Source organism: Strix uralensis, chromosome 1 (assembly GCF_047716275.1).
Source record: "Strix uralensis isolate ZFMK-TIS-50842 chromosome 1, bStrUra1, whole genome shotgun sequence".
Lineage (NCBI taxonomy): Eukaryota > Metazoa > Chordata > Aves > Strigiformes > Strigidae > Strix > Strix uralensis.
In genome coordinates, this window is record NC_133972.1 from 40,109,115 (window position 1) to 40,132,745 (window position 23,631).

At 35.4% G+C, this 23,631-nt stretch overlaps 1 protein-coding gene across 4 annotated transcripts in view; it reads left to right on the forward strand.

The window, feature by feature from the left end:
* Positions 1–23,631, forward strand: part of DGKB (diacylglycerol kinase beta) — a 356,801-nt gene that overhangs the window by 327,898 nt on the left and 5,272 nt on the right. For all 4 annotated transcript variants that reach the window (XM_074863476.1, XM_074863493.1, XM_074863484.1 and 1 more), the window contains 2 exons: positions 14,318–14,438; positions 16,330–16,390. In XM_074863476.1, the coding sequence (XP_074719577.1) occupies positions 14,318–14,438; positions 16,330–16,390 (182 nt within the window). The remainder of the gene's footprint in view (positions 1–14,317; positions 14,439–16,329; positions 16,391–23,631) is intronic.

Genomic DNA, 23,631 nt, shown 5'->3' on the forward strand with positions numbered 1-23,631 from the left:
GAGATATTTTAAAAGTAGCAAATGGCAGCTTTTAGAGTTATTAAATAAAGCTTTGATTCATGTGGGTTGATGGCACAATTACAGCACGTTCAACCCAACTCTTGAAATATGATTAACATAAGCTGATATTGTAGTTAAATATTTAGGTGATGCACAAGACATTTTTTTTCTCATTGATTCCTGATACTGTTGTTGTTTTCTGAAAATATCACAAGCTGTATCACATATACCTATAAACCTGGATGAACTCCCTTTTCCTTTAATGTCTCCTATTCATATAGGGGAGGATTAAAATTATGCTAAATTTTTCATAAGTTTAATATCAATAAATGAATATTTAATGAAAGACAAAAACAGGCATACAGAATAAACTGGTTTCAACAGCTGTGAACAGGTTTTCATTTAGTGCATGGCACACTTACCTAGGACTCCTGACTCAAAGAAATTAGGTATGTTATAAATGGATGAAAAGATGACTTTGAGTATTCATGCTTTATAAGGAAGTCTTTTTTTCTATATAATCCATCAGTTGTGAGACCTTCTTTCACAACCCCGAAAGCATTGTTCCTTTTTATTTTAGTCAGCCAAAGCAGCTGGGTCTTTATAGCTGCAAAATGTTTGCTCACAACCAACTGCTGTTTTGTATACCACTTTTCATCACCAGCAAATATTTTGTTTTTCACTATCACTCCACACTTGTCATAACTTGTTGAGGAGCAACGCTGTAATGTGTATCCAATTAATCAATGACTTCTTTGTCTCTTCTGGCCTGATTCCTCATGTGATGTATGCCTAGGAAGGTGTGCACACTGCAGAAGATCCCCCAGACTAGCAAATGAGACTGTGCGGACACAAAAGTCCATCCATAGGACTCCCTCCAGCAGTAGGATGGTCTCTTCTGACCTTGACAGCTTTGTGGTAGTAGATTGAAAGTAACTGGTGGGCCAAGATTATTCTAAATATGTTTTGAAGTGTGATTGAGATACCTCATGACAGGGACACCTGATCCACTTTTGAAATGGCTCTTGAATAACCACAGCCATTTGGCCTTTTATAAGATAACCGCATCAGCCATATGGTTTGTAATCTGTTGCCACAGATCCGTCAGGACCCTTAGGCTGTGATCTCGTCCTCCAGGGCAGTGATTCTGATGAGTCTGTGGTGCTACCCTTGTCTAACAGTAGTAGCAATAATAATAATAATCCATACAATAAATACAAATGAAACATATGGACATATGCATCTGATACTGTATGACTGTGGAAGCTCATCAGGCTCATGACTGCCTAGCACTAGATGCAAGACTGCCTGGGAATCCCAGGTTCTCTAGGCACACAAAAAGTCATAGCTCAGCAATAGAGCTCTGAAATGGAATGAAGTTAATTTTGCTAATGTATAATAATACTTATTTATGAAATGTATTTTAAAGCAACCATCCAATTATTTCATTTATGTAGAATTGCAACATGCTTTTGCCAGATGGTGTTTCATATCAGGTCAAAAACTAATGAAAGAATTTGGCATTAGAACTGAAGTAACAAGAAAAGATGAGTAACTAGGGATTACAAATTTGTTGTAGTGGGTTTTTTTTCTAAATTCAAGCTTTTGTAGTGTTTTTTGAGTCTCTTCCCTGTGGATTTATTTGTATTTATTGCATTTTTGTCGCACCTTGTGAGAATTTAGGAAAGATAATTTACGCTGTGGTGAAACAAACTCCCAATTCCCAGAGAAGTGTAGACTTAAAATAATTTGTACTTTTTTTTTTTAGATTATTTATTAGACATATTCAAGAGGTTTAATCAGTGGCTGGGGATGGAAGGAGGTGATTTGAAATTGCCAAGAGAAAGAAATAATTTTCCACAAGTATTTCTGAAGAAATTTCTCCAAAGCTCAATATGTCCAGTTGTACTATTGACAACATTTGTTCCTGTCTTGAATAGAAATGTAGGTCTTGTTAAAAGTGCTGGACAAATAAAACATGGAGAGCTGTGGTTCAGACACATTAAGAGTTCATCAACATGAGTAGATTTTGTTGTCCCACTATTCTTATATTTCCATATTTGTTTTTCCTCTTTTTCACTTCTTTTTTTCCCTTCTGTTCCCAATTCTTTCTTGGGAACAGCTTCAGCTTTTGTTGATGCCATGGTAATGCTGATCAGGCCATTGACTTCCACCTGAACTAACATGATCACTGGTAGTTTTTTTAAGTTTTCAGCTTTATACAGCAATTGGTTCTTGAAGTCTTTGCCTAATTAAGAAACAAAAGATTGAGCCTGAGCCACTTAATACAGTAGGTCATAGTCTCAATGACCTCTGTCAGAATTTCACATGTTTCAAAGGTTATTAGGATTGGACTTCAATGAGTACATCAAAAGTAACTGGTTTTGCATCTCCTAGCAATCATTTCAGCCGGTTGTCTCATTCTCTCAAGTATTTCAAGTCTTCTACCAAATATTATCAATATTTCTATGAATCAAGTATGTCACTTTAAATGAAAATTTTCATTTTATTTTGAAGGTTGATTTTAAAAAGTGACGTTACATGAAAATCTAGAATTCCTCAGAAGAGTGGATATTCTCAGAGAAATGTGAAGTTTTAGTCCAACTTTAGTGTCTTAGAGAGGAAAAGATTTCACTACAGGCATTTTGATCAGCTTTAAATAGATCAAAGGTACGAATCTTCCTTTAACGTTTCTTTCTTTCCCAGGGAAAAATTCTCGTTTTCCTTAATCATACATTTAGAAAATACTAGTAACTTTGGACTTATGCTTCTATGAAAAGCAAGATCCAAATAAAAAAAAAAAAAAGAAAAAAGAAAAAACAAAAACAAAAGAGGCAAAAATTTAGGAATGGAAGGATTAGAATCTGTCTTTTGCTATGCTAGAATCTAAAGCCAGATGTGTAATACAAATACTCTAGTGGAGTATGGAGAAGAGAGATAATCTGATATATACAGATGCTAGCAGTCAAAATTACTCAAGCTGTACTGAAATTTCCTTTGCACCTGGCACTGGAGGTGTTAGCCATGCCAGTTCAGTCCCCCAACACAGATGTTCTTGTTGTACCACTTCTTATGTGTAGCATCTAGGTTTCTGTTTAGCTCTGCATAGCACACATAAATACTGTAATGCAAAGGCCACCCATTTATTAGTGCACCTGCATCTTCTACTTTCTTTAATTCCCGTATTATATTGCACTCCCTTTGTGCTGCTGATCCTAGTGCAAAGTAGTGTTATGGAAAAGAAAATTCAGCTACTATTACCATACATGAATTACAATAAAATATTTTTCAAAGTCAATCCACATTATATTATACAAGTAAGACTGAATTTTCAGATGCCTCAAATATATAAATGCAAACCTGTTTGTTGTACACAACCTTATTTATATTGCTTTATAACTAGTATTCTGAAATCATGTACCATAAAGTAGTTACCATAGAGATAGGGCCGAATAAACAGAGCACTTAGCAGTCATGCTTGAAACAATGTGTAGTCCATTTGATATCACTGAATATCCATGCTTAAATGATTTGTTGGGTAGAGACCAGAATTAAGGTCCTGGTCCTTTAAAAATTTCTCTCATAGCCATTTGTTGAAAGTAACCTGAAAGGTGAAAATTTCAAAATATTAATGAACAATCTTCTGTCCTTCCAGATTAATTTTCACATGTAACCAAAAAGCAACTCTCCCGCCCTTACTTTCCAGTGTGTAATTGATTAGTAAAATGAAAACAAACCTAGGATGATTGCTCCAAACTCAAATTCACTTTGAGGTTTGCTCTTCTGTTTTGGACTGGGGGCAGGACTTGTCAGCCTGAAAGGTGTCTTTTACTTCTGTATCAGTTGGCATGATGAAGGATATTAACTCTCCCTAGAAGTATTGGCAAACAATATATGGCATATATTCTGCAAATGACACATACAGTAGAACTAACAACATAAACAACACAACAACATGGCCCAGTATGGCCCACCTAGAATCCCACACACTAAATTAACCCCAGGAACTTCTCAAGTTCATATGTGTCTGAACTGAAAAAGAGTAATCCTATATACATACTATTTCAGTTTTGTCCCCGATGCCTAGAAAAGGAATTTAAACAAAGGTACATAGTAAAAAAAGCTCTCCTGAAGTGCCATCCTATCACAAAGCCAGTAAGTAACCAGGAGGTTTGTCTACCCTTTGGAACTGTCTGAACATAGCTGGTCAGGATTTATAGCAGAACTTCTTTCAGGAAGTCCAGATGTGATGACTGCTATTCAGAGTAGGATTGCCATATTCAGGTTTAGCATAGTCCTGCCTGAAAACAACTAAAATGCACATGTATTCATACAGCTGATCTCCTCATCTATTTCTCATGCACTTTCTCTTACTCTGCATCATTCAGAACAAAAATGAGAGTGAAAAGTGAGAATGAAAATAAGATGAGAATCATTCCCTTAGTTTTCTAGGTCTCCTATTTTGTATTAAACTCCATGAGGGTATATTTTTTTCTTACCATGTCAAATCTTTCTAAAGACAAATTCAGTAAAGCTCCACACTTTAGTATAGATTTTCAGCTCAGGATCTCAGGATGAGTTAGCTCTGGGCAAGAACTTTGCTTCTGTATTTCTCCAACACCTGAAACTTCATGAGTGGTGTTATAGCTGAATAGTGTGTGTTCAGGTTGGGTTTTAGTAGAAGATTGTGGCTTTCGTTTTGTGGCAGAACTTCATAACCAAATAAATTATAACCAGATCCAAGTTTGTTTGTAAGTCATCTTTTCTTGTTTGGAATGAAATACAGTTTGTTTTTTCTATTTGGTACTGTTCAGGACCAGAGCCCTAAAATTAACTTGTCTCACTGCTGTGATATTTGTAGCTGACTTGATACTATCCTTGCAAAGAAATTGGAACTCTTCTGTAGTTGTCTTGATCATGGTTATGGAAATACCTTTTCTTCCTATGTGTGTTGTAAATAACTGTTGAGAAAAGCTATTGAAAAATAGCTTGATGTCAGTCATAAATACTTAAAATATTGAAAGGTATAATAAGAAATTTGTTTCTGATTTCTTTGTGATCCTTTGAAATGTCTTTCTATGTAAAACACGTCAAAGCAGACATTTATTTTTCTTGCAGCTCTATTAGAGGTAACTTCCCCCTTTGGTTTCTCCAATAACAACGGTTTCTGCATATCCCAGAACTGTCTTGCTGTAAACCAGTAATAGTACAAAAAATACTGAATTTTTAGCAATGCATGTAGTTCAGATAGGAAGAAAAATATCTGCAATTGCTTGTATGTAATTAGACTAGATAGCAGAGACCAAAACCCACAATGACAAATTACGAGAACAGAACAAATTCAAGAAAAGTAAGCATTGGGAAAATCTGCTCACATACTTGGAGCTCAGTCCTGGAGGTAGCAAGCACACTTGTGTCCCATCAAACAATGTGTAAGTAGAGGGTGTATCACTTCTGCAGGCCTTAGCCTTCACAAAGGAGCCAACACATGTGATAACGATGGGGTGGTAGATTTAGTAGAAAGCTAGCTTTAGATACACTGCTAAGTTGACCAGGCATGCTAGCTTGTCTCCCAAGATTCCTTTTAGTGACAACAGAAAAACATGTTCCTCCAGAAAAACAGACCTCTTAGACTCTTTCTCTGAATCACTGTCTGGAGAAAACTCTGAGCTTTCTTCAGTTCTCCATATACAAGTTCCTAACACCATTAGAGTTCCTCTTAAGATACCATCCTTTCATCTGCTTCTTCTGTTGCTCCTGTGTCTGGCTTGGCAGCCCTTTGTGAATGACCTGGAAATCCTTGGCCGCCTCAGACAACACCAAACACATTTAGTTTAGTGGGAAACTAAATCAAAGCTTCTTTATTTTCAATGACTGCAGGAAGTTTAAGAAGATTGTCTGATTTACTTAGATTATACCTGCCCCAGAGTTCACTGGATTTGACTTCAGTCAATTGTCTGATGCTCCTTCTGTAAAAAGAGATAGTGTGGACAATGGTTGTAATTGAAACTGCAATCCAAAGTGTGATTCTAGCATTTATTTAATTAAATTAACCCAGGTAATTTAAGTGAGTGCACAGAAACTTAAGGGGCCAGCCAGCCACTAAGCCATCACTGCTGTGTTTTCTTTCCTGTTAGTACCTATCCAAATAACAACCTTGGATATCTCTACCATGCTGAAGACTCCTCCCCCAGCTGCAGTAGGAATACATAACCCTGAATACTTCAATGCAGGCATTCTAGACCATCAGAAATGGCTAAAAGTGATCTGCGATGCATCTCATTGATTTTCAGAATACTTTTCTGGGGTTATGCTCTTGCTTAATAACTAAACCTTGCTGTTGTTCAAACCAGTATCCATTCTTCATACTGTGATCTCCAAACACCATGGAATACTAGCAAGGCAGAGGACACAAATGGAATTTGTTCTCATGAAGAGGAAGAGGAATGAAGATCCTCTCTGGGGGGTTTCTGAGCTTCTGGACCAAAATCACTACCAGTTTAATCAAAAGGAGTTTTAATACTCACGTAAATGGAATGAAGATGTCTTTCTGGCAGATAAGTAGAAAACTCTTTGGTGGATAAATATAGGTATAATGCCATTATTAGAGTTTGCTACCCTGCAGAAAAGGAACATTTATCCCCTGTTAGTACTAGTTCTCTTAGAAATGTACAAATCAAAGCTGGTTTTCATTGATCTGATTTCTACATTTCCATCAATATTACTGTATTTTTCTTTTCTAGGCGGTGGCATTTTTATAGGCTAATCAAATATCCAATATTACTAGGAGCCATTTAAAGTGAATGCCAGAACTACTAAGGAGTAATCTGAGAATTAGATCTATTTTTGTTAGTTGAAATGATCTTGACTTGCTCGTATTGTATTGTACCTGATGCTCAGTAATATGATAGTACCAATACAAATAGAAAGATATCCGGTTTGAAGTTCTTAAATATCTGTTAAAAGTGGTGAGCAGTCCAAGCACATTAAAATTCCATTTTCCCCCATACAAGTGTTTGCTGCAGATGACCCCCACTGATCTTAAATATATTTCTGTATCTGTAACTGAATAGAGGTTTTCCGTACAGCATGTTCTAATGGTACTCTGGCCTTTAGCCAACAAGGCACTGAATAAGGCTATTTTTAAAATACAGAAACTGGGAACAGCTGCAGCAATCAAATTTGATAAAAACAGAGAGGAACTTTGCTTTTTTTTTTTTTTACGGTTTGTCCAAGTTTAGACTCCTTTCATAGAACGGCTTTTGTTCTGTTGGATGAAGGGGGTATAAGAGTAACACAGTGAAATCCTTTTGAACAAATAACTTTTAAAAGAATATAGATTAAAATAAAAGGGGGCTTTTTGGTGCAGCAGCATGTTCAATGCAATTGTACCTCAAACCATTAAAAGCATAAATCTATAGAAGAATACATTTTGTCTGCCAAGCTTTACCATAAAAGACTGATCCATAATGATCTCCTGAACTGGAAGATGAAACCTCTTGTTTCAAATGTTGAACATCTGAACATTGGTATTTGTGAGTAGTTTTTGGGTGGAAGTGATTTAATTTGAATGCTCTGGGGTGGGTTGTTTTTTTGTGTTTTTTTTCTTCTTTTACTATTAATCAAAAAAGTTTCCATGAAGAACTCTCCTCTCCTTCCCCCTATCAAGCTGGAAAAAAAAGTTCACTTAAGGAAAAGTTTTACAAAGGCCTTCTGTGCACATTAAAAAGTTTCGTAAAATATTTAATTACAAGGACTGATTCTTCTTTGTTTGCCCACTTATTTTTTTGGGAAACTTGTCATTCAATGATTAATGAGAGTCAGGAGATGATTATATACACAAAAAAAGTCCATTACAGAGTAGTAGGCTGAACTATATCTTTTAAATGATTCCATCTGAGGATGGAGTCTCTGTGCTAGACTGATGCAAGACAGAAGATGCTGGGTGAAATCTGGGCTCTACTGAAGTCAGTAAGAGTTTTGCCACTGAATTTGGCAGAGAGAGGATTTTATTGATTGCATTCATTTTAAGTGTCAAAAATAGCACCCTTGCATTCTTACCTCATTAAAACTGTTTAGTGCATCATCAATTCAGATGGCGAAGCAAAAATGTACTGAATTTCTCACACATGCATAAATATGGGTAGATATCATATGTGTGTATGTCCACATAGGTACAAAATGTGTGTGCATCTTTGTGTGTGTTTATATATATAAAAATATCTGCTTCATTTATTACCACCATATCTGATTATCTCACTAGGGTGAAAATTACAGCAGTGACATATCTTCCTTTCTTCACACTAAGAGGCAGGCTTAGTTGTTTTGTTTTAAAAACAGGAAAAAAAATGAAGACGAGTAAAGACTTGAGTTGAGAATCAACACTGGCATGAAATAGATGTATGGAGCCACCTGAAATTTTTAATGTTTACAAGCAAACTCAGCAATGCAAAATACTCAAAACTGGGTCAAATACTATAGATGTAGGACTTGGTATATATCCTCAAAGTCAATATTAAGAGCGAGAATAGATTTTAGAAGTGGAAGGTTAAAATTCAGGAGTTGCTGATTTATTTCCTGTCTCTGCCACAAACTTCATGTGTCATCTTGGCCAGGTCAGTTCTGCAACTGTGCTTAACTTTACATGTTAGAAATAATATTATGACTCTTGTGGATCTACACACAATATATCGAGCTGAATATGAGACCAAACCTTTTTTAGGACCTCAACTTGTCTGTGTACAATTTTCACTTTGTAAAATGGGCATGATAATATTATTTTTCCCCGATGTTTTGTCTATTTGTCTATATTATAAATTCTTGGAGACAAGATCTGTCTTTAGTTATATATCTGTGAATTAGTAACAAAACAGAGCCTTGATGTCATCTGGACCTCCAGGTATAACTCTGATACAAACAATTCTGAATGTTGAGGCATATGTTACTTGAGGTAGCTTCTCTAAAGCAAAGCATAACAAAAACCAGGATGTACAGATTGCTCTCTGTTTACTGATTTCTTGTAACCAGGAATCTAGAAAAAGCCATTCATTTGAAATCAAGAGAAAACTGTGAAATTAAACACATTTTTAGCATTTTATACAACAGCAGTCCCCATCCTTGCATATGGAAGCAACCCCACATTCCTGCATAATGGGTAACAGTAGATTTAATACATGCCGTGTTCTAGGAAGATACAGAAGCATTCATGTGGTGCAGAGCATTGAGCTCAGGAATTTATCAAGGATCCTCTGGCATCATACCAGCTTTCAAATTCTTATCCAGTATTTTAACTGGAACCAAAAAATTTCCAGTGTGATGATTACTAGGCTTTGATTACATTTAGTAAGCCATGGAGCCCCTTCTTTTCAAAGACAAACTGCTGCCAGAGACAGATTTACCACTGACCAACAGTGTTTTTATGCAAATGTGCTTGAGTGAGTGCAGTAACCCCAAGTTATAATAGAGTCATTCAATCTCTTGCCAGGACAGCAATATTTATATATTGCAAGGATAAATTGGATATCAAAACCGGTTCCATTACAGAGGGAAAGTTCTCTATGTAAATCAGTATTTCTAATCACATCATGCTTCTTCCCACCCCCCACACCATTTTGCTTTCCTTGCTTTATCTTCACAGATGAATTCCAAATGTGTTGTTCACTTTGAATATTGAAGCGTTCACCTAATGCCAAGCTAATGGATAACGTAAAGTCACTACGAAACTTTAAAGTCTCCAAGTGTGTTTCTTCATGCCTTGAGGAAGTGCTATAAAGGGTTTATATTCACATACAGTGTTTTGCCTTTTACTTGTGAAAGTTTCTGGACTTCTCTTTCTCCTGCTGCCTGATGGGAAGAAATGGGCGGTCATCTCTCTAGTGACTTTATCTCCCCATCGGGAATGAGTGCAAGGGGTCAGATGCCCCTCTGCATGCTAGTCACCATCTGCTGACAGCAGCACTCTCCCGGGAGAGCTGGCTTTGTTTACTGACAGGGCTAATATGAGGAGACACGTGAAGTACTTTGGTTTGTGAAAGAGGGCAGGAGAGGCATGGTGCTGTGAAAACATTCCCACACACTCTAATGGCTCATTCACATAGAAAACAAGTGAGAGCCTTCAGCTCTTTCACAGAGCTCAAAGTAGAACAAACGGACTCCAGAACCCCAAGGCACCAGTCAAAAAACACTTTCCTAAAGCACTAATACCAAGAAGCTCTCCATGATAGCTTACCTATGAGACTTCAGCTCTCATTTAGGCTACTGAATGACCTGACTAGATTGAAAAGCTGCACAGCATCTGGTTTGGTGTTGTTCACTGTTAGCTGCTAAATTCTTTTTGAAAATCTAACCTTCTGTTTCCTAAACCTAAACCTCCTAAAACTGGTTGTAATAGGTGAAGCAGGCATTGGAGAATTTTATCAGTAACCAATTGATTATTTACTCTTTAGAATAAAATCTGTAGAATGCAGAAGAAATACAACATGCCTAAAAGGAGGTACATTTTTTTGCTCTGTAGTTGATAGAGGCACACACGAGTGTGTAACTTTAGAATATCATTTGATGATTGAAAAGAAGTGACTTTCTGAATTAGGTCTCAAAAACAGTTGGGATACATGTCATGGAAAAATCCACATTATGAGCTGGTTTAAGTGATGAATCATGTTTAGTGAACAGCAGCATTCATTATTCTGGTCTACAATTTATAAAATGTATAAGACAACATGAACAGTGATACTAGGTCAACCCACAAGTTTGTGTTGCTCAGTATCGGACCTCTAACACCAACCTGTATTGCATGATTAAAAATAAAGCATGAGAGCAAACTTACAGTGACTGTTCCATTAAGACACCCTACCAAATATGTATCAGTTTGTGATTTAGGGAATTTTAGAGTCTACTATGGCAACATGATATAACAAAGTGTTACGTAAACAGGATTTCTTACTTGTTCTAGAAGTGCTGTGAAACTCCTTGGTTCTTACGTTTTGACAAATACTTAATTACAGTACTGTCTTCACCTACTCCATGACACTCATCATTTTCCCATCTTTCCTCTATTCATCCCTTTACTTCCTAAAGGGTCCTAGTCTAATTTATTTTCATACAGAAGCTCCTCCATACTTGCTACCAAGTTTGTTGCTCTGTCATTTCCAGTTATTTTATTTCCTCCTGTGCATTGCTGAGTGGACTGGAACTACAAACTCGATACTGTATGGATACCAATCATAATATTTGATGATATTGATCACCATTGACAATTGAGCTGATATTTTCACAGAAGTAGCCACAGTAACTCCATAATCTTAATACCTGCATGACAGTATTAGTTGTAGCCCAACAAAATAAATATGCGTGTATATATGGACATGTACACACAGACACACACACACCATTTCAAATGTAATATATATGTGTATAACAGTCTACATATCTGTAGTTAGCTCTGTTACATGTAGCTAGTTCTGTTTCCCCTCATGGGTATTAAGTTACATGTATTGAATTTGCTGCTTCTATATAGCCCCATTACTCAGTACTGTAGAATTCCTAAACTTTTTTTATAATTGGCTTTTGTCTTTACTTCGTTGAATCCTCAGTAACTCGCTATCTACTTCTATTTCCAGATTATTTAGGGGTATATGATGAGCAGTACAGAGGCCAGCACAGATCTTTCTGAGAAATCAGTGATAACCTTCCGCCAGAATGAAGAATGACTTCCCCTTTCCTATCTTTTAATTTAATAGAAGACCTGATCTCTTTTAATAGAGCTTAGTCTCTTTCAGAGTCTTTGGTGGGGACCTTTTAAGAACAAATGTAATCCATTCATTGATGTCTTGACCCTTTATATTCAACCAGTGTACCTATAGCCATGTAACAACCTTGAAGAATGGGACTAAAATATACACACTCCCTTTTCCACTTTTGCTCACTCTGAGTTCTTGTCAAAGTCAATATAGCTCAAGGATTTGTTGAAATGGATATGACTACACAAAAGCAAAAGCATCAGGTCAAATATATTAGCAAGGGCAGGAGCACAAACTAACCCTAAGCCAATAATTGCATGTTACGTTTGCTTTAGTTTTTACTGCTTCCGAAGGAAGGTTATGTCTAAATTAAGCACGATTCTAAAAATACTAATATTTGGCCTAAAATAACCCCACTTTGGGAATGTGCCACTGCAAATGTGAATTTTTTGAAAAGGCTTCACTTTTTTGGTAGATAAGAATATTGTTCAGTTCCATCTTCCAATGTTTAATATACCACATTTTTTGAGATGTGTGGTATAGATCAAAGGGCAGGATTTGGCCCTTAGTAACCTGCTGTTACTGGCAGTAATCTCACAGCTATTGAAAAATGATGCATCAAATTTATATCACTGCAAATGTCACTATTCTGAATCTTGCATATGTTGCCTGAGCTGTCAGTAATAAAAATCTGTTCTTAATTATTCTCCCATTTAAAAAATAATAATTTTCTAATAACCCAGTGAATAAGAATTTGATGTTTTCTTTGGCTGGAAACATTTTAATGATTTAGTACATCTATAAAGTTCTGTGTGCTTTTATAATATAATAGCTTTTGCAAATGAATAGGACTTTCCCGTTTAAATCCCTGTGGCTGTCAAGAAAAGCAGAATTTGTTTAAATCTCAGTTAAGTTTAAAAGTAAGTAACTTAAGGAAAACATTTGAAGAGAAAAACAATTCAGAAGAAAGCTAGACACAAAATTGGGTTTACATGTGTTACAGGGATGCAAAGTATAAAAATGTATCATTAAAATTAATCATATTGTATATTTCAATCTTTTGTCCATTTTACTGTTTTTCCTTAATAGGAAAATATAGGGATTATTTTTGTTGATTGATATTATATAGAACTGATGTCACTGTGATGAGAAAAAGAAAATAGCAAAGAATATTAAGAAGGCATAAGAAGAAAAATTAAGGCTTTGGATAGTATCAGGTTTTCTGGTTGGAAGCAGAATAATCCAGACCATAAATCCTATTTGCTTTTAATACTCCGCCCCCCCCCCCCCCCCCCCCCCATCACAGTACTTCTTTCAGTTAATTACCTTCATTCAAAGCCTAAAGAAGTGAACAGAAAAGACTCCCTTTGAAACTTTGGACTAGTCTCATAGATATGATAATTAGCATGAAATTCTACCTTCATTAAAGGTTGAAGGGTTTAAAATACACAAAGAGTAATGTGCTCTCCTTTTTTTTTTTTTTCAGTGTGATGATAGACTCTAACATTTTAGCTCATGACTGTGCTTCACCAAATAGTGTACCTTTTGGAAACATATTAACAGCCAATCTATAAAACACACGTAATATACAGCTAAAAAAATGTTTCTTTTTCTTCTCTATCTGGTCTTGGCAACATGTGCTTAAACAGGAGCATATAAAACATTTCATACAAAACATCCTAGTTGATTCTGGATGATATTTCATTACCTTGCTTGGTTGCTTCTCAAACCAGACTGCTATATTATTGTTTAGGTTTCTGGTTGTATCTCTTTTTGTATCCAAAATTCTAGACAGAATTTGTCCTTGCTCCTTGAAGTCAAGCAAACTAATATTTATTTTGCCAGAGACATTATTTATTTAAATATTTTTTGAGGTTTAATGCCAGAATACTATGTCTTCAAAAAGCAGTGTGAAACAAAATTATAGAGCTGGGTGCAAACAAGTACTACAAAGTTAAGGAAAGCTAGATGAATAGTTGCTGATACAAGGTTTTCTTCTGCCCTTTTTGCATTGAATCTGTGCACTAATTGAGATGAAGATGCAATGCAAAAAATAATATGTGGTCTCCTAATTAAAGACTAATAATGCACGCACACAAAGGCTGAATTAGAGTTGTACACATCATCTGGAAAGAATTGTATAGAAGAGAATTCAACAGGGTCTGGAGCACTGACGTTTCCTTTACCAGACTTTACATATCTGTTGAAACAATGGTCAGCATCAATTTCTAAACTGCAAACATCTCATTCTATGAGTGTCAGGTAACCTAAATGAAGGAGTATCTCCTGTTTTCTCATATAATAATATTATTTATTCAGTATGTATGTATTATAATAAACCATAGAGATTATTATTATATTTTAGAATCATTTTGGTCAGGATTTTTTAGAATGGTGTGACAACAGGCCCAGATGTGTCCAACCTTAAATTTACAATCACTTCTTAGGAATCATTATTTTTGCCAGTTCATTTCTCCACATCTTTTATTATCAGCTGGTCTTCTGACAATTCTTGTTAGCCAGGATGACCACTGTCAAAATGCTGTCTAGACAAAATGGTTTTTTTTCAACTTTTTCAGATCTAAGTGACCAGCTTATGGAAGTGGTTGGCCTGGAAGGAGCCATGGAGATGGGACAGATATACACAGGTCTGAAAAGTGCTGGAAGAAGGCTTGCCCAGTGCTCATCTGTTGTCATTAGGTATTGGCAGCTTTAATTTACCCTGCACTGTTTTAGTGAAGCAGTAAAGTTTTATATATTATCAGCTCTCTTTCTTTAGTAGCTTAATAGTCATAATTACTGTACTTCTTGTGAAAGATTTTTGTGTATGAAATATATGTATTCCATCCTTATTCTATGGCCATACATCTTCCTTTCTTTAAATGTGTCAAAAAAACTAGAAAAAGGGTGTTCACATTCAGTCTTCACACATTGTATTCAACTGTCGTGGCATCCTATGAAGAAATACTGTCAAGCAGTTGAAGCAGAAGGAGTAAGGCATGAACATCTTGGGTTTTATTATTGACATACACTCTGCACAATTTTGATCAAAAAGTCATTTAACATTACTTTGACACATTTTAACCCATTTATAATCCATACCTCACCAGAGAATAGTAGAATGTAATTAGTATTTGTAAAACTTTTTTTGATCTGTAGAAGTCAAAGTGTTCTGTTTTTAATTTATTTGTTATTTACGGAACACTGACAAGTCACTATTAATAAATGTGTTGGTACGTGTAAACCACTAATCGTAGAGCACGCTAATTTAGTTGAGTTTTATTGTTTACTATGCTAAAAGTGACCAGAACATTCACAATAGATGAAACTTGGATTAGAACTCAAATAAAAAATAATTATTCTAATTTTTGGATTAGATAAGGACTGGAAAAGAGAGAGATGTTCACCTCTTCCTCAGTGAAGAATTTTGCAGGAAGAGTTTTCCAAAATCTTAATAAAATCGTAAGATATGCAATTATAAACCCCAAAAGCCTAAAATGATCATAAAACAGAAGAACATCAATAAAAGCCTTAAGCATATTTTTGAGACTCTCCTCAAGGACTAGGTGATGTTGCCTTCAAAAGTACTCTCTCTTGTGGATGAGGAAGATAAGATTGCAGAGGCATTCCAACCTTGTCTACATATCAAGAGATAATTTTTATAATCTCACATTAGAGGCACCACAACTGCAAAAGACTCAGAACCGTTCCAAACCTATAAAGTGAGAGCTCATTGAACGTTCTTCCCTTCTTCCACTTATGGCCATATATGACATTGGATAATCCCATGAACTGTTAGTTGTTTTCAAATAATATGCAAGCCAGAATTTCCGTTGACCACCATGAGTGCTCAGTTGTCTTATTTTTCCATTATTAAATGTATCTACTCCATGTTATTTCTAATAGTCTTGTATGCAAGCTATTATAATGCAGAAATATAGGGTTGGAAAAGACCCAAAAAAATCTTCCTTTTTTTTTTATTTTCTCATTTGTCTATACTTTTCTTAATGTGGTATCCAAAACTAGACAGGGAACACTGGCTGTAGCTTTATGTTAAAATCAGTGCCCCTTTACTAACAATTTGAATTTATAATATGGTATGTTAAAACCTCTGGATGTAGTACAACTGTCATGTGAGTGCTCTGTCTAACCCACAGTTAGACAGAAGCGTAAATACATCTTTTATGGTTCTAATAAATGATGATGATAGAGCTAAAATTTGTTTCAGTCTAAATTATAAAAAATATCAGAGGTGCCTTTGTCTTTTCAGTTAATAAGGTTTATTCTTGAAGTTCTTGAATAATTCACTCTTTATTTCACAAATTACAGACTATTCTCCCATGAGAGAGTTGCTTATTACTAGCAAGATGTGTGAATGTTTGCAATGTTTTTGCTTTGTGTGTTGAAAATCAAACTATGCCTACTAAGTGACTAGATTACTTTTGTAAGCATGTTTGGTGATACTGGAGATTACATAGAAGTTTAGGGGTAAATCAGGATTATATGTATGTGCCATCACATATATCTCTCCTTAATAAATACATTTATCAATTTTGTCTAGTTACTTATACTATGAAATATATCACTTTAGGACCAGCAAGTCTCTGCCTATGCAGATAGATGGGGAACCTTGGATGCAAACCCCTTGCACGGTAAGCATACTGGGAGTATCGGGAATACTGGGATGCTCTGGGAAGAGCACTGAACAAAAAATTTAGGAATTCTTTAAATGAGTAACAAAAGTTAAAATCAGAAATATTAACTGATTTATTTTCTTTCACTTCTTCGATGACAGAAACAGAATCTTTCAGTTTGAAAGACAACCATTGTCATCAGCATTAACTCAATTTGCTTAAGACATGCAAACATCCTCACACACTTATATAGTTCAACATCCTTATTATATAGTTCAACACCCATTTCATTTTTGATTTATCATGCTGGTTTTTTCTCCCATGTTAGGATGGAATAAAAAGGGATTTATTTCAGAAGTTTGGAAAATACTCAAAGGGTGCAGTCCCAGCATCCCTTTACCCAATATGATCATTTATTTATGATGATGTATCAGATTTAAAGAGCCAATGTTAGTTTTGATGCTAAATTGTATAAAGTAACAAATGATTCTTTAAAAATTTAGGAAGATTTTCCATTGTGCTTTTGAGAGTTCATATCAAGGACATTTTATTGAAATTTGAAGTCTTGACTGTGCTGATTAAATTATACAATAGAACTGATATTTTAAAAAATCCTTACTGCTCAAAGGAGAAATGAAGCAAAATTACTTAGTCTCTTGTTTCAGTGCACACCCATATGAAGTGAGGGCAGGTAAACAGCAATTCGGATGGGATGGGATGGGATAGGATAGGATGGGATAGGATGGGAAGGAGCTTACTCAGAGGGGGTTCTTTGAGTAACTGTTTACAGACAGCACAAGGTGTAGCTCTAAGAACTCTCCATTTTCATCTGTCTCCAATAAATTACAGAGACTAACCAAGCATTTGGAGATGTTGAAGAAATGTAAGCTTTTTATTGTTTAGTTTAGTATTAATAATGTGTTTTAATATACAGTTTTACTCATTTTGTTTCCCTAAAGAAGACCTGTGTTTTTAAGTAGATGAATTGCTGTAACCTTGCAGCTTGCAAGTATAACAAACCAGTAATGTGTCAAGGAACAAATCCCACTACAGATGGAAGTAATTCTCCAAACCAGGGTACTGGATCACTTTCATGAACTTTATGTCTGTAGAAAAATTAAAGGCTACACAAAAAAAAGAGCACCTTCAGTAAGGTGTTAACAGGTGTGGCAGCTAATAATGTATGGGTTAGGATGAAATAAAAGGGTTGTGATAATTCATGTTTGCCAGATACACCATAGTGTACAGCTGAACAGCGGGGAGAGTGCCTGAACTCTAATTCTCTACGGTAAGTGCTCAGATGCTGCAATGAGAGGAGAACCATGTGAACACACACTGTGTGAAGGCAGAACAGTGGGGATTTTATGAGATTTATTCCAGGAAACCTTTTGGAGTTAAGAGATACCATTATCTTTACGTCTTCTACAGCTATGGCTCAGTACAGAGCAACAGTACTGAAACCAGCAGTTACTTGTTCAAGAAAAAGACATGTAATTTTTCAGTTGCCAGATTACAGAAGAGAACTTATGGATGGATGCTGACAATAACATGTGCTTTTTTTGTCTTGATTGCTTGCTCTGTGCAAAATCCCTGCTATCTGATTGATAATGCTAGCAGAAGCTGCCTGTACGATTGAGGACAAACCTGGAAAAAGAGACAGTTCTTACATTTCAATTACTGTCTTGAGGAAACAGTGAATTATTACTGATAATTACTGCTGTCCAGTTGAAGTACCATTTTAAAGGTGATAGAAATGGCATATACTTTTCTGTGGAACCCATCCTTTTTGCTATACCATTAAGAGAATAGACTTTGCGTTACACGAGAAAACTACACTGTTGAATGTATTTATTTCCTCTGAGGAGAAAATACACGAACTATTTGTCTAGACTACTGCACCCCTATGAATTTAGATATAGAATTACTATTATTTTTTATGTTATTAATTTTTCAGGATTTTTTTTCTCACCATGGGAGCTTAATGTATTTATTGTAATTGCTCCTTGCATTATTGTACATGTAACCCGCTCTGTTTTCTACATCTTATAAAGGAAAAAACATGTATGGTCCAACTCCCTCCCCACTAATTCTAACTACACTAACTAAAATACTACAGTTTTTCCTTGAAGTTCTCTGCAAAGTAGCTAGGAATTCCTCCTGAGACAATGGCAAAGGTGGATGTTAGCTTTTGCTCAACAGGTTTATCTGATTTCTAAGTGTGTGCTTCAGAGGGGCCTTTGCTTGGAAGCCAAAATATATGTCATTACATAAGTATCAGGGTGATATCTCAGTGATGTGTATCCAAAAACAGAGTCTGAAAAAAACCCCACAAAATCAAAACAAATTCTTATGTGTAGCCAACTATGTAGCCAATTATTTGAACCTGCAAGAGGTCATATTTCAGAAAAAGATATGAGATCAACATAAGAATTGTGACCTTTTGTCTTCTCTAGAGGCAAAACTGCAGTTATCTCCCAAAGTTTCCTGAAAGTGAATGATTAATGACCAGTTTTTAAATGGAAAATGTTGAAATGATCAGATAAAGAAATCAATTAATTTAGTTCCTTAGGAAACATGAGAGTTTGGTTTTTCTTTTACTTCCCCTCTTAGGAAATTTCTTTCACTAGCTCTTACAAGGAACTGAGGCTCATATACAAAGATGCTGGCACTCCTACATCAAGCACAGAGACGTGGCAACATTCCCATGCTTCCTCTTGTTTTGCATTAGGTTGCTGAGGGAAAGCACTTATTAGTTCATTAGCTGTATGGCTTTAAGGACAGAAGCTACTGTCTCCACACAGTACTGGCCTGCTTGGATATACCACCTCACTAGTTCTAGGGGAGAGACTGCTGCACTTTGTTCTGTTGCACAGATCATATACATCAGTTAAACACAGCAGCTGAGTCTCAGCTTTTTGATTCTTTGGTGCTCCATCTAGAAGGCCATTGTTAAAAGAAAACCTGCTATCCTTCCTTCTCCAACTGTCATTTAGTAAGTTGAAATAACACATTTTATTTTGGTATGGTCATTTCAGGAATTTTGGTGTCATCTAAGTTCAGTAGTTTTATGGACTGACGTATAAAATTTACAGAGACAAAGTGACAAAAAAATTCATATGAACGGCAGGTATTGAATCAATCCTGACCCAAGGTGCCAGTGGTTAAGCTCAGAAGTCCTCCTCTGTTTCTACTTCAGATTTTGTTACAAATAAGAGTATTTTCCAAATGATTTTTCAAGAAATCAGGTTCAACCAATTCTCCTGCTATTCCATTACACATATTAAGGAAAACAAGTTCTGCATCAAATCCGTTATGTATGGGATGCATACTGAACATGCAGGCTTGAAAGTTGATTTCCTGTTGAAGGTATCAACAAGTTTATCTTTGCACTTCTCTTTTCTGACTGGAAAAAACGTTTTATACAAGTAGCACGAGTTGCTGACAGCTGTCCCTTCTCATTCATATAGAGATCATGCTCCCCCAAAATGACAGTGTGGGCTCTGAGAAAATACTATGGGATGCAATAGACAATGCAGTGATTCCGCAGAAGCTCTGATCTGTGATTTTTCATTCTTGCTATCAGTTTTAGTACTAAAGAAATCACCATGTGCTTCTTTTAACATTTTCTATGATCTTCTATTGCACATGCACCTAGCATTTCTAGATGAGAGCAGGAATGTGTTCCTGTAGGTCCTGTGCATGCTTAAAAATGTGAGTGGCTTGGTCTAAAGATCTGTCATTCAGAATTATTCCGTATGTTGAATACATGCAGACTGCAGTGTCTAACAAAGTCACTCTGCTCTGGTATAATAAGATGCAGAATTTGAACATCAAATTGTATTGTTTTCACTGTTTTTTATAGAGACGTCTCTGGGAGAAGGAAAGATGATAATGTTCATGTTATGTTAAACATCTCGTTTGATTAGCTGAAGAGGAAATTCTATCAGAGCTCTCCCAGACAAATATAGCAACATGAAAGATATCTATGGTTTCACCTGATTTCCAAACAGGGCATTAATAGTAATGAAACTTCAAAGACTCTCAAGTTAATTCAATAAACTTCTAGCTTTAGCCATCAGGGGTTTTTTTAAGAAAAGTAATCTTTCAATTTAGCTACATAAATTACTAGCATTGTTTTGAAAAATCCATAAGAATATTCCATCTTAATTAGAAATAACTGGGATTTCAGTTCTTTCATCTATTCCTGACTTGGTCGGCATCATATCTGTAAGAGTGTCAAACTTCTAGCAACATTAGATTAAAAGTAAAAGACATAAATGTCTATAGAAGATGCAAGAATATTGCCTAAATGAAGGAACAAAAAAGAAAATCCATAGTCAGAGCCCACCTAATGGATTGCCAGAAGTATAGTTTCATAGACATGGGAAACACATAGTATTTTTAGAATTATTTACTGATAAGAATACTTGTAGTAAGCCATTTAATAATGAAAAGAAATAATATTTCAAAATATTATCATTCCAATGCATCTTAAAAATAAGTTATGAACGAATGGTTCCTCTCTAGCCTTTCCTTTAGTTCCTAGGGATGTCATGAGCCTAAACACAGAGGTCCTAGTGAAGTCCTACCTTTGTAGTTAAATCCAGAGAGAAACAAGAACTAAAACAAAAAAAGCTTTTACTAATAATCACTGTATGCCAGGGCTGGGTGAGAAAACTAAAAGAGAGTCACAGATTTGCTTTCATGTAGATTCATTGGCTCCAACACCCATAGATCACATGAAGAATCTGCAGCTGTATTTTAGACTCCATAAAATACCTTCTTTCCATGTCACTAAATGTAGTAATATTTTATCAGTTGTTTATAATGGGAGAATTTAAACTTTTGTGTCTGATTCCTTAGAGCAAAGAGGAACTGGGTCCTAGATGTGGTGACTGATTTTAGTAGAATATTTGACAATTATTACATAGTTAACCCCTAAATGGAGGTCAATCCCTAGAAAAAGTTTTGGTGTTATTCTAAAATGCTAGATTTTTTGCCCTTTTGAGCAATAATGTGCACACATTTGTCTTTCATGGCCAAAGTGATTTATTGAGTTTCTAACACCTTATTTTGCAGCTGGGCATTATTTTTTGTGCTCACAGGTACACTGCACGTTAATTAGTTTTGTTTACCTATGCATATTTTTTTCTTAATTTCACAAAAGTAGTTTTTGTAATTGACAAAGCAATTTACTGCATGTGTGCTTTCTGCACCCCAGACAAATACTCTAGCATGTAATGCACCTTTCTTTCCAGTTCAGATTGTTAAGAAAAGAATTAGTTGTGACTAATTGCCAATTAATTTGCAGTGGTTTTAGGGAGGAGGGAGAAAAAACAATTGCACCTACTAATTAAAATTTAAAATATTCCAAAGTGTCATCTTTAGGTGTCTGTGGAATACATAATTTCCATTTTAGTTCTGCACTGGATCTGTAACAACCCTGAGCTTGACAGCTCTATTAATTTAAAACCTCAGTGATACCTATTAGTACAAAACATGAAAAAAATGCCATTAATCATTTATTTTAATTTTGCAGCTCTGTCATTTTCTCGGTATGTTTAAAAATTATGATGACACCATAATGTTTTCCAATCTACCTGTGTGAAGGGGAAACGGATCACACTACTTAGGAGAGAGACTAGAGTATATTATTAGAGCTTAATTAATGCCAAACTGATTAGATTTGATTGCACTTTGCACAATAATATTGTTAAGAAATCTATTTAAAAGATGCATTGCATAATGCTATATTTAAAACAACTGGTCTAGATCTGAAGAGATTTTGACCAAAATGCCACGTAATGCAAGGCACAGGTTAATTTGGTTTAGCACTGCCTACATTCTATAGGTCTTATTCATATCATGATACCTAGTACAGCTCTTGATCACCTATGGGAAGATGAAAGTATTTGGTACTCCTGTGATGTAGAGGTGTTGCATCCCTCCATTTCCTGTAAGGGGAGCAGCATATGGGCCTCTAGACTGTGGGAAAACCCTCACATCCTCAAAACTACCAGCATCCACACCCTGCTGATAGCATGGAACAAAGTGACTGTAAACTAATAGATCCAACTTGATTTTTTTTTTCTGCCCTTTTTTTCCCCTCTGTCCTTAAAATACAGGAGTTCTTTCTTTAACGTTAATTGAAATATTATAAGCAGAGATGATTATATGTGTTTCCAGTTTTCTATTGTCATTTAGCATTGTAGTTAGTATCTGTATTTATAGCATCATGTCTGTGTTAATAGTAAACATTTAGGCATTCTGTGAAGTCAAGAACACATAGGTAACCAGCACATACTGTAGAAAAAGGAACATAAAAGCAAAACCGATTAACCTAAAAGATATAGTTATCACACTAAAATTACTGATGCTCACTGCATTTCATTTAGTGGATCCATTGTATTAATGTGGCTTCAAGGCATATTTTGAAACTTTGATCTGCTCCTGAAACAAATAAATGTCTGGCTTATGCATTTATAAATATCTTTAGGATCACAAATTCAGGCTCTTCCTTTATCGGAAAATTTGCTATTGACCAATGAAGAGCAATTACCATCTTTTCTTTTAAGAATTATGTTCTTTTTTAATTAGATCTGGTGTTCCTTTCCACGAATACATCATGGGACACACTTTCTAATACTGGAAAGGTGATTTTGAAACTGCAAATGCAGTATTTTTCTGTTAAACCTGTTTCCTAGATATACAAGCCCTTTAAATCTGTGTGATCATGAGCTCACAGGATAAACTCTTGGCTTCAGTTAGTGAATGAGAGTTTTGCCATTGGCTTCAACAGTTTGAGTTTAGCCTATAATGTTGTGCATCAGGCTTACAATAAAATTCCACAATATCTTAGCAATTCATGTGACTGTTTACTTTCCCTCTAAATGAAATTTTGTTATTTCCTCATTTTGCCTATGTTTAAATGTAAATTTGAGCCAAATATACCAAATAGAAGTTTTCTTCTCCAGCAGCACTTCAGGTGCTCCCCTAATTTATATTTAAAATGTCCTCCATATTTTCTGTAAGTTATTATATATTTTCAATAAAACTGAGTAAGTGATCTCAATTATTTTCCAGAGTTCCATAGTAATTTGTATGAGTATGTTTGTCAGGGTATCATCAGTTCCTAAAAATATCTTAGGTTAGGGTTTGAGCTTTTGGGATTTTTGTCTGAGCAATCTCTTTTTCTCTTGTGTATGTGTTTGTGTAAATCACAGATTCACCTAGGAAAAATGAAAACCAAAAAAAAAAAA